We start from the raw sequence: 12,544 nt of genomic DNA, 5'->3' as shown, positions 1-12,544 counted from the left end.
TTCTACTGAAGAATGGATAAGAAAAATGTGGTACATTTACACAATGGAGTACTACACAGCAGAAAAAAATAACGACAACTTGAATTTTGCAGGAAAATGGATGGAGCTAGAAAACATTATTGTGAGTGAGGTAACCCAGACACAGAAAGACAATTATCATATGTACTCACTCATAGGTGGTTTTTAAACACAAAGCAAAGAAAGCCAGCCTATAAACCACAATCCCAGAGAACTTAGACAACAATATGGACACTAAGAGAGACTTACATAGATCTAATCTACATGGGAAGTAGAAGGTAGAAAAAGACAAGATCTCCTGAGTAAATTGGGAGCATGGGGACCTTGGGGGAGGGTTGAAATGGGGACAGGAGAGGCAGGGAGGGGAGCAGAGAAAAATGTAGAGCTCAATAAATATCAATTTAAAAAAAGCAAAAAAAAATAGGGATATGAACTTGAGTGATAATGATGTGATAATTTGGACACAAAGGTATCACAGTAGGGTAGAGTGGTACTCTGTCCCTTCCAGTTAACTTTTCTGTCAACCTAAAATTACTCTAAAAACAATAGTCCATTAAAAAAGTAAACCATAAGATAGTAATAGTAGGACATGGAACAAAAACATTAAGAATTACAATTAAAGAAGCCATGAAAACTGAATAGACAAAATTACCATTTTGGTAAAGAATTATTTTACAAGGATCTAAAAGCAACTTCATTTTATTACTGCCTAGAGTTTTACCACATTCTTTAAAGATATTTATGAGTGTTCTTTAAGAAGATATATATTCTAAATAACTGGACACACACACACCAGAAAGCAGTTAAAAGTTTCAATTTCAAGTTAACTAAGAAACACTGTACTTCACATGTTCTCTAATGGGGAAAACAAAACTGCAGGGCCAGCAAGATGTCGCAGTGAGTAAAGGTGCTTGCTTGCCATGAACACCCACAACTTATGTTCGATCCCAGGAAATCACATAAAGATCAAAGAGAACCAACTCCACAAAGTTGTCTCTGACACATGCCATAGCACCTATGTGCCCATGCACATACACAGTAATAATAAAGCAAAATGAACTGCAAGGAAATCTTGTAGGCAGGAAGTATATGAGTCAGAATGAGCCTGAGATCCTGGGCACAATCCCTAGCTCTTCAACTTTTAATCAAAGAAAGAAATCTTATGATTGATACTGATTTAAAAAAAGATGTGATTTACTTTTGTGCTTACAGTAGGATAGTATGAAAATGTTATAGAAACCAGGCCTACTTTATAAAAAGAAAAAATCTAAATATGAAAAGGAGGAAAGCCTAGGAAGAATTGCGATGAGTTTCAACCGGGGGTATCCAAACAGGCATTTGACTTACTGATTAAATAAACTTAAATTCATTTCCTAGCTCTGTATATTGAGAACTGAAAGGATTATATCCTACAGGCAAATACAAACCCTAGATTTTGATTTATTAATGCCACCTTCTATTAAAACTGAAAATAGGGCCACCGGAATAAAAGAGCTTCCCAAATCTGGGCCAGGAAGCACACAATAAATAACACCTTAGACAAGAAGTGAAGGGCTCACTTCTTAAAAGACAATCGCATGGGTGTAGGTGATGTGTTATTTTCTGAGCACCTGGCAAGATGTTGAAAATGAGCAGAAGTAGAGCTTCTTCAATTTCACCTACTATGCTGGACATGCCCTGTGAGCAGTTGGTACAATTTACAGCACCTGCCAGAGGTGACCCCTAAACCAAGGCCTGCAGTGGATGCTGCACTCACTGTATTCAGCAGCTTGAACAAGGCCAATGAGGTACCACCCACGAAGAAGCCAAAAATGGTGAAGATCTACCTTTGTGACAAGATTATCCTGCTGGAGGTATATATGCTAGGAAGCATAGTGGGCTTGTATGACAAGACCTTCAACCATTTCCACTACCTACATCAGCTCATAAAGCATAGTTGGACTACATCAGTGCCACCTGGTAGTCCCACTTCAGTCTCCTGAAGGAGCTGTGATCAATACAGACTTGTGCCCAGTCAAAGGGAGGTAAAAGAGAATGCAAAAAAGACAGTAGGGACCGCGAGCTGAGAAATAATGCAGCTCAGCAGTAGTGGAGCTCTTGCCTTGATTTAATTCTCAGTTTGGAAAGGGAGATTCTTTAGCTGGACAAAGTGATTCAAGAAATCTCAGAGGCAGGAGAATTAATACAAGTTCCATGCCAGTCTAGTCTACACAGTAAGGCACTATCTCAAAAAGAAAAAGACACTAATATTAAAAAGGATACCAGAGCTAAATTTGGACAGCCTGAACCTCAACTCAAAAAATACAGTGTGACATCTTTTTCTAAACATGGATAATTGTGATAGCTTTTGATAATTTGACACAAACAGAGCCTCCATCAGACTGGCCTGTAGGCATGTCTGTGAGGCATTTTCTTTTCTTTGCTTTTGCTTTTTGTGTTTTTTGAGACAGGGTCTTACTGTGTAGTTTTGGCTGGCCTGGAAAATGCTAATTCAGACAGGGCTGGCCATGAACTCAGAGATTTGCTTGTCTCTGCCACACTGAGGGTATTTTCTTGGTTAATGACTGATTTAGAAGGGCCCAGTCTACTGGGGGCACTGCCATTCCTGGACGGGTAGTCCTGGGTTATATATGAGAGCTGAGCAAGCCATAGAGAGCAACTGAGTAAGCAGAACTCCTCCTTGGTCTCTACTTCAGTTACTTCCTTGGCTTCCCTAGATGAGCTGTAACCTCTAACCAAAACAAATACCTTCCTCTCCTAAGTTGCTTTGGGTCAGTCATTTAACCCAGCAATAGAAAAGCAAATAAAACAGTTAAAAAACAAGGTAGTCTAATAAATTATTTTCTAAAGCACTACTTACTAATTGCAAAGGAAAAAAATTTGCTTCACACCAGGCAGTGGTGGCACACACCTTTAAAACCAGCACTCAGGAGGCAGAGGCAGGCGGATCTCTGTGAGTCCGAAGCCAGCCTGGTCTATCCTGGTCTATAGAGCGAGTTCCAGGACAGACTCCAAATCTACACAGAGAAAACCCTGTCTCAAAAAGCAAAAAAAAAAAAAAAAAAAAACCAAAAGACCAAATATTAAATAGCATACCTAGCAGGACGAGTGACATGTTTCCCAATATAATGTAAAAAAGACTATTCTATTCAACTCTCCCTAAATAGTATACTTGCCATAAAATAAGAGAATCAGAATAGTAAGAGAACCTTAAGACATACTAGATGAATGCATTAAAAAGGTTATGCTGGGCTGGACTTGCTTCTCTTCCAGAGGACTGGTGTTCAGTCTCAACACCATCATGGCAATCTACAACCATCTGTAACTCCAATTCTAGGAAATACAATGCCCTCTTTTGACCAAGAGGCCGCAAAGCACACACATGGTACAAAGACATACATGCAAGCAAAATACTCATACACATAAAATAAATATATCTAAAAGTAAAAAAGATTACATCAGGGTGGAGGCTGTAGCTCAGGAGGCCGTAATGAATACTAGCCAAGCATGAGCAACTCCCTGAGTTCAAACCCCAGCACATGGAACAAGATTTAAAATAAATATGAAAGAATAAAAGGCCAGAATCAAAAGAGGATATGGAGAAATGACTAAAATTAAAAGAAATTATATATATTTATAATCCTATATTAGATTAAGGTAGAGGGGGAAAGTGAACTTTTAACATCTTAAATTCCCCCCAAAACAACATATTTCTAGTACTCTTACTACAAAATGGAAGACAGGAAAATTATTTAAAACTTGCAGGACAGCTACTTCAGAGTACTCAAGATGGCAGAAAGAGACCTTGCTGCAACAAGGTGAAAAGGCATAACTGACTCCCAAGTGAAAAGGCATAACTGACTCCCAAGAATAGTCTGACATCTGCAAGTGAGCACAGCATACAATTTTCTTAAAAATTTAAATTAAGAGTAGGAGGGATTAAAATCCCCCTACATGAAAGTACTTAATCATTTAACAAATATTTGTTATGTATATGTACCAGGTATTAAGATGGAAGAATACGCTGTGATAATCAATAAGTGAACAAATGTGATCTAGTGCACAGAAGACAAATCAAAGAAACAAATGTCCAGTACTAATAAAACTTCAGGGCCGGGCGGTGGTGGCGCATGCCTTTAATTCCAACACTCAGGAGGCAGAAGCAGGCAGATCTCTGGGAGTTCGAAGCCAGCCTGGTCTACAGAAATAGTTCCAGGATAGCTAGGGATGTTACACAGACAAACACTAACTGGAAAAAGCAGGAAAACCAAAACAACAACCCTGCTTCCAAAACAAAAAAACTACCCAATAAGAAATCTAAGACACAAGACACTTCCCTTAGTAAAAACTGATACCTATAGCAAAAGATGTTCTGGGCTATACAATGTGAACAATCTATTAAAGCAGAAATGAACCTAGTATATTCAAGGGGAACAAAAGGAAACCAAGTGTAATGAAATCTAACAAAATAGAGTAGTTCCTGAGAAACACCAAATTGAAATTTTACTATGCCCAGGCATTATGGTGCGCAATTTCAATTTCAGCACTTCAGAGGCAGCCAGGACTATGTAGAAAGACCATGTCTCAAAAAATAAAATATATATATATATATATTTTACTATGCAAACCTGAGGATGTCCTGAGTAGACTAAAGAAACCTAGCAAAGAGGTGTGCCTGCTTTAGAATACCTGGGAAGGTAGAAGCAGAATGAGAAGTTCAAGGTCATCCTTAGCTAGGGATCAGATAAATCAGCCAGCAAGCCCACCCTCTTCCTCTCTCTATCACAACTCTGGTGTGATGGCTGGTGAGATGGCTCAGAGAGCAAAGGCAATTGCCAAATTTGACAACCTAAGTTTGATCCCTGGAACACTTAAAAGCAGATGGAGAGAAGCAACTATTCAAAATTGTCCTACCTCTCCACACATGTGCTGTGGACATTTAAACTGAAATATTTAATTTTAAACACTCACTGGAACTCCCTCCCGGTACTATACTTTGTTTCTCCACTCTATTAATTTCTTTCACATCTTCATATCCTTTATTAATATTTTCTAAATACACACACCTCTACCCTGGTAAGAGGTATTTTTGTCCGAGGCTGGTTCCCGACACTTTTTAAAACATCACAAATTTTTAGCCGTATCTACTAAAGACGCCTTAGATGCAAGTTACATCAGACCAAAACAAATACAATGCCACTGCCCTGAATCTGCCACTAACCAGCTACTGAGTCATTTAGATACAACAGACATAACTTTTGTCATCTGCTAAGAGTGAGTTCCAGAATTTTTTAGGATCCTTCTAACTGTAAAATTATGGAGCCAGTAACAAATAAAAGTGCTTAGCAATAAGATGCAACCAAGCCAAACGATCTGAGTTCAATCCCTGGGGCCGGGGTAGAAAAAGAGAACTACTTTCAGTTGTTCTCTGACTTCACATGCACACCAAGGCACAGTACACCTATATACAGAAACACGCTTTTTTCTTAAAGTATGGAGCCAAGCTCATGTAGTGGTACATTTTTGTGACCCCTAGGATATAAGAGGATCAGAATTCTCGGAGTAGTCTGGGCATGAAGAGATCATCTCTCGCTGAGGCTATGGGTCAGTTGGTAGGGTGCCAGTTTAGCATGCATGAAGCACTAGACTCAATCCTCAAGCGTGGTGGTTTATACCTGTAATCACAGCATTTCAGATGTGAAGTGAGGAGGATCTTAAATCCAAGGCCAGCCTGGTCTCCTGGGCTATGTGATTTTCTCTTTATTAAACAGCAACAGCAACAAGAAAAACTGATGCACATCTTCAATTCCCAGCAACTGGGAAGCAGAGGCAGGCAGATCTCTGTGAAATCGAGGCCAGCTGGTCTACAAAAGCTAGTTCCAGGACAGCCAGGGCTACAGAGAAACCCTGTCTCAAAAAACCAAAAAGTAAAATTTATAAAAATGTGTATCAACTAACTTGCAAAAGAATTCATAATAAATGAATAGCTAACCCAGTGTTGTCCTTGACCTTTTGCAGTCAAGAATGCTTCTAATATTTATCTATCTTTAAATGGAAAAGTATGTCATAACTTCCTGTTTTTAAATTTTCATTGCACTTTACTGTGTGTGTGTATGAAAGAAAGAAAGAAAGAAAGAAAGAAAGAAAGAAAGAGAGAGAGAGAGAGAGAAAGAAAGAAAGAAAGGGAGAGAAGAGAAAGAGAATATGCATGGCTTGCAGGTGAAGGTCTAAGAACTTGTGGGAATCCATTCTCCTTCCACAATAAAGGATCCAAGTTGGACCCAAATTTTCTTATTTAAAAAAAAAAAAGACTGCTCACCCCTAAGAATTCAAGGTTTTAATATTCTTTTATCTAATTTTATTTATTTTTTGGAGACAGGGTGTCAGTGTGTACTCCTAGCTGGCCTAGAATTCGCTATGTAGACGAGGCTGGCCTGGCAATAACAGAGATCCACCTGCTCTCCTTGAGTGTTGGGATTAAATGTGAACACGACCATGCCTCGCTATTTCAATTTTTGTTTTGTTTTTTGAAGACTAGGTTTCTCTGTGAAGTCCTTGCTGTCCTGGAACTCACTCTGTCCTCAACTTCAGAGATCTACCTGCTTCTGCCTCCCGAATTGCCGAATAAGGCATGTATGGGGACATTTTTCAATATTCTTAATTTAAACACTTAATCAAAACTAGATGATTCCTAGGTTTGTGGCACATATCTGTTATCCCAGCACACTCATATCAGGAGGCCAAGGAAGGATCTGTGACTCTAAGATTAGCCTGAGCTAAACAGTAAGACACTGTCTCATTCCAAGCAGTAATAGCACATATCTTTTTTTAAAAATTTATTTATTTATTAAGGATTTCTGCCTCCTCCCCGCCACCGCCTCCCATTTCCCTCCCCCTCCCCCGATCAAGTCACCCTCCCTCATCTGCTCAAACAGCATCATCACATAGCGGGCAATGAGGAAGAATGGGAACTCAAGAACAATCGCAGTGGGTTTTTGATCCTACTGCACGTACTGGCTTTGGGGGAGCCTAGGCAGTTTGGATGCTCACCTTAAGAGACCTGGATAGAGGTGGGCGGTCCTTGGGCTTCCCACAGGTCAGGGAACCCTAATAGCACATATCTTTAATCCCAGCACTTGGGAGGCAGAGGCAGGTGGATTTCTGAGTCTGAGGCCAGCCTGGTGTACAATGTAAGTTCTAGGTCAGCCAGGGCTTTTACACAGAGAAACCCTGTATCAAAAAACAAACAAAAAAGAGCCTGTCTCAAAACTGGTCAAAAACCTGGGTTGAGTAGCTGATCTTATTGGAACACATCTTTAACCCCAGCATCCCTGGCAGAGGAAGCCACCCTGGTCTACATAATGAGTTCTGTGACAGCCAGGGACAAGTAGAGAGACCCTGTCTCAAAAACACTAAAAAACAAACTGGGGTAGGGAATAAAATACAACAGGACAAAACACACACATACAGGTATAATTCTAATTTTATCGAACAGCTTTATTTTTCTTAGTCATTCAGTCTTAACCGAAATACCCAATATAATCTTTTTTTTTTTTTCCCAGACAGGGTTTCTCCGTAGCTTTTGGTTCCTGTCTTGGAACTAACTCTTCTAGACCAGGCTGGCCTCGAACTCACAGAGATCCACCTGCCTCTGCCTCCCAAGTGCTGGGATTAAAGGCATGCGCCACCACCGCCCAATATAATCTTATGAAGCATTAACAAACTCTCAGTACAAGTACCAAGATTCACTTTGGAGAGCTAAGGAGAAACAAAGTGACCAGTGCTTTTCTTCCAAGTGTAAGGATCTAAGTTTGAGCTCCGATCCCCAGGACAGCATAAAAAGCTCCACGTGGACAAAACAATTGCAATCTCAGCAGGAGGATTCTCCAGACCCACTGGATAGCCAATCTAACTTAATTGGTGAACTCCAGGACAATCAGAAACCTTGTTTCAAAGGAGGTGGACTTCACAGGTGTTCTCTCAAAGGCCAGAGGACAGAAGGTAATAATACCCAAGACTGTCCACAGGCCTCCACAAACTTACACAAAAGTGCCTATGTACCTACACATAAACACATAAGTACGCACACACACAAACACAGACATATAGGCATTCTCACACAAAAATTTTAGTTGAGCACAGTGACACTTCAAAGACAGAGAGAATCGAGAGAACTGAGGGAAATTTAAGATCAGCCTCATTTTTATACCAAGTTTTAGGCCAAAACAAAAACAAAACAAAAAAGATTTACCTGCCTTAGGCTGGGGTGGTAGGTAGAGCAGGGCCTGGGTTTAATATGCACTGCCTACACATGCATCCTCCCCACCCCAGTAAAAGGGAATGGAAAGAAAACAGAAAAGACCCGTTTTAATTAAAGAAACTGATTCTTTCAAAATGGCAACAAATGGAAAGGAAACCACAGGAATATTTTAAACACACAAAACTTACTAGACATTATACTCAATTCTAAAATCAGGCCCTAAAAATACATTGAATAAAGTTGCACAAAGGGGCTAGACAGATGTCTCAGCAATCAAGAGCACGGGCTGCTATTCCAGAGAACCCCAGTCCAATTCCCGGCACCCACACAGCAGCTCAAAATTGTCTGTAACTTCAGTTCCAGGAGATTCAAAACCCTCACACAGTCAGAAATGCAGGCAAAACACCAATGCACATAAAATAAAGTTGTACAAGGCAGAAAAGTTGTCAACCATGTTTCTTGCCTGGCCTTCCACCACGTCTGGATGAACTTTGAAGCATCTTAGTACAACGGTTCTCAACCTTTGTAATGCTGGGACCCTTTAATACAGTTCCTCATGCTGTAGTGACACCAGCCACAAAATTATTTTTGTTGCTACTTCATAACTGAAATTTGCTACCAGTAAATGTAAATATCTGATATGCCACGTGTGAAAGGGTGGTTCGACTCCCAAAGGGGTCTCAACCCCTCATTTGAGAATCACTGTTTTAACAGGATGTGGTGTAATTCTAGCATTTGGAAAGTGAGGCAGCAAAGTGGTAAATTCAAGACCAGCAGGGCTACACGAGATCCTTTCTCCAACAGCTCATCTGACCCATTCTTTGTCTATTTCCACTGTCAATGCCCTACTTACAAAGTTTAAGATCTTTCATCTAAACTAGTTAGTTTCCTAGCAGAACCCATTGCCCCCGTCTTCCTATTCCAAACAAGCCCCAACTATGGCAACCAAAATGCCTACAATATTCCCCGGTGAATGTAAGTTTCCCTAAAGTGACAATCACTACCTGAAACTGACTCACTAACAAAAACTGCCCTCATTTGGTAAGGCTCCATCCACAATCTATGTCCACAGAAAAGAAAGCCCAACACCGACCAATGCAAAATTGAAGCATACAACACTGACATTAAGGATTATCACATTTACACCAAGGAAGATAAACCTCACAGAAATAGCGATAATACAGTCCTCAAATTTCCTGGGCGTCTGTACTTAAATCATTTTAAGTTCAAATTTAGCCACACTGAATACATAGTTAAGCTTCGAGCTATTCGAAAATTGTGTGAAAATGGAGTGGGGGGTGTTGCTATATGGATGATGATGATGGCTCAGTGGTTAAGAGCACTGGCTGCTTTTCCAGAGGACCCAGGTTCAATTCCCAGCACCCACACAGCAGCTCACAACTGCTTGTAACTCAGTTCCAGGGATCCAACACCCTCACACAGACATGTATGCAGGCAAAACACCAATACACATAAGGTCATAAAAAAAAAAAAAAAGGTTGCCTATGCTCACATCAGTCTTATTTGGAGTTGATAAAAACAGTAACTTTCAGCGAGCAGTACTGACCGCTTTTAATACCAGCACTTGGGAAACAGAGGCAGGCGAACCATGTAAGGCCAGCCTGGTCTACAAAGTAAATTCCAATACAGTCAAGGCTACAGAAAAACCCAAAAGGAACTTTCCGGGGCAAATCACTGCCTACACTTAAGGGTACATACCACAATATTCAGTAAATGAAAGGGATCACAGGGAGATGAGAAGCAACCAAATCTGAGTTTTTATGCTTAATAAACAGGAACAGTAAACAATCACACTCCTTTTAAATGTCCTTTCACTTAGGTCCTTTCAGAACCTATCCAAGTTGGAATACTTTCAAGAGAGAAGACGATAAGCTATCTTTAAAAACTTCGTATTTCAAAACTCCAAAGGCCACGCCGCATAGTCCAGTGGAACCACGAGTCACCAAGCCATCCGGAGCGCAGATCATCGACCCAGAAGCTTACCTTCAGCCGTTTGATCATTTCGTCGGTGGTGATCTTGTCGGTGATTTCCTTTACTCCCGGGGGGTAAGCGATCTTTCCGTCCGCACTCACGACGCCACAGAGGGCAGCGGCAGGCTTCGGCTGCGAGAAGTCCATCCTGGGGGATAACTTTTCTTTCACAGTCCTCTACCGGCCTCTATCGGTCAGAAAACCAAAGTTCAGCGAGAAAGGGGCGACTTTGTAACCTCTTTTTCATTTCAAAAATCTCTAATCTGGGAAGAGCCCTTTCTTTCGCCGAGACCGGGGAACCCCCCACCACTCGCTCCACCTCTGGGACTCGGAACCCCGCTAGGCGTCCGCCGCCCCCACCCGCTCCAGCCCCGGAGCCACCGGACTCCCGGCTGCCGCGGCCGCGGGAGGTACCGAACAGCGCCCGGAGTTTCCTAGCCCTCTTTTCACAATGAAATGCACCCCCGGGCACCTAGGTCGGAAGTTTGGTGGCCTCGAGGAACCAGCGAGGACCCAAAGGCCCCAACTCGGCCCAGGAGAAGCGGCCGGGTCCCCGTCTGGCCGGTCCCCTCCGGGAAAGGAGACGCGAGGCCTAGAGGGTTCAGCTTAGGCCGCAAAACTAGGTCCCCAAGAGGACCCACGCGCGACGCCGGCGCCCGGGAGCAGAACGCCCTGGCCGCGCCGAGCCCCGGGCCCCCAGCGTCCCCGCCTCGCGGCCGCCCCTCCCCAACAAGCCCGCCACCCCCGGCAGCCGCCCCCGGCCCGAGCCCCGCTCCAGGAAGCGGAGGACGCGGCTCCGCACTTCACATTTTGTTCCGTAACTTCAGCAACCGAGCCCGGCGGCGTCTCCCGCCCCTCGGCCGCCCGGCGCCACCCGGCACCTCCGAGGCCTGAGTGGCCGCTCCGGACGACCCCGCCGGGCCTCGGCGCGCGCCCTCCCCTGCGGTCTCCCCCTTCCGTCCCTCCCTCGCTGCCGCCGCCGAGGGCGCGAGCCCGGCCGCCGCTTTACCTCCTCCTCATGCGGGCGGACGGTGCAGCGAGCGCCAGGCCTCTGTCAGGTGGTTGTGCCGCCGCCGCCGCCCCTCGTCGGCCTGCACACAAAGCGGCTCCGCGGGTCCCGCCGCCGCCGCCCGCCCGCCCCGGAGCGGCGCTGGGGCTGGCGGTGCCGAGGAGCAGCCGCCGCGGGGGGAGACGCGGGCCGAGCGTGCGCCGGCCGAGGCGACACTGCCGCTCTCCGTCGGGCTGAGGAAGCGCAGCCTCGGCCGCGACTCCACAGAGAGCCCGCGCGCGGGTGCACGCCCGCGCGCCCCCCGCGCTCGCCCGCCCGCCGGCCCGCTCGCTCGCCCGCACCTCGCGCCCACCCGCACCCGCCGCCCTCTCGCCGCGGCGCGCTCCCGGCTGCCCGTGCCCCGCGGAGCGGGAGCCTCGCGCACACCCAGGGCCCGTCACGCGAGCGGCGCGAGAGCACGCGAGAGCAACGCGCGCCTCGCTCCCGCCCCTTCTTCCGCCGGCCGAACCCCCGCCTCCCTCGGGCCCGACGCGGCCGCGCGCCGGGGTGGACAGCGCCGCCACCCGTTTGGCGCCAAGACCCGGCCGCGCGGGCGCCTCCGGGAGGCCGGCAGCCGAGCGGGCGCGCGGAGGAGGTGGAGCCCCGGTGGCGGGAAGCGGAGGTCGGGAGGCGCTGACCTGGGACGCTCGCGGCCCGCTCGGAGTTCGGGGCTCTCGGAAGCTTGTCTGGTGGGGGACGTGTGAGGCGGACGGGCTGGAAAGATGGTTAATTGCTCGGAGAAATTGCTGGTTTCTCCTCCAGACGTAGCTCTAGAAGCCGAGGCAAAGTTTTACGAAGGGGCACAACGTGGTCTTGCTCATTCTTGTGTCTTCGCCCGAGATCGCACCCTACGACCTTAGACGCCTCACAAGACTTTTTTCAAAGCTGCAGTATCGGAAGTTGGCAACGGGACGCTCTCAAGCTGTGGTTCTCGGGCTTCTGGCCTCTCAGTCATCCAAGATACGGGCTAGAAACACAGATCGGAGTTTCTGACAGTGAAAACCCAGAAAAAATGGGAGCTGGGAGTGGGATCTTACAGATTTACCAGTACCTGGGTGACTCGTGTGAGTTTGAGTCTCATTTTTTTAAAAACTTGTAAATACACCAAAGCTTAACTTTTTCTTTCGTCCAAAGGAAACGATTGCCAAGAAAAACTCAGTGAAGCAGCGCTTGAGTAATTTAAGGTAAATATTGAAGCGAATGAATCAGGACAATACATGCATAAT

The 12,544-nt window shown here is 45.1% G+C and overlaps 1 protein-coding gene across 1 annotated transcript in view; it reads right to left on the bottom strand.

The window, feature by feature from the left end:
* Positions 1 to 11,416, bottom strand: part of Pds5a (PDS5 cohesin associated factor A) — a 99,413-nt gene extending 87,997 nt beyond the window's left edge. The window contains exons 1-2 of the mRNA XM_075943349.1: positions 11,280 to 11,416; positions 10,283 to 10,457 (exon numbers count right to left, since the gene is read on the bottom strand). Coding sequence (XP_075799464.1) covers positions 10,283 to 10,417 — 135 coding nt within the window. The 5' untranslated portion in view covers positions 10,418 to 10,457; positions 11,280 to 11,416. The remainder of the gene's footprint in view (positions 1 to 10,282; positions 10,458 to 11,279) is intronic.
* Between the last annotated feature and the right edge of the window lie 1,128 nt (positions 11,417 to 12,544).

The sequence above is a fragment of the Microtus pennsylvanicus genome, chromosome 12, assembly GCF_037038515.1.
Source record: "Microtus pennsylvanicus isolate mMicPen1 chromosome 12, mMicPen1.hap1, whole genome shotgun sequence".
In the NCBI taxonomy this organism is placed as follows: Eukaryota; Metazoa; Chordata; class Mammalia; order Rodentia; family Cricetidae; genus Microtus; species Microtus pennsylvanicus.
Note: the sequence above shows the minus strand (reverse complement) of the source record. Positions and strands in the feature narration are given on the sequence as shown.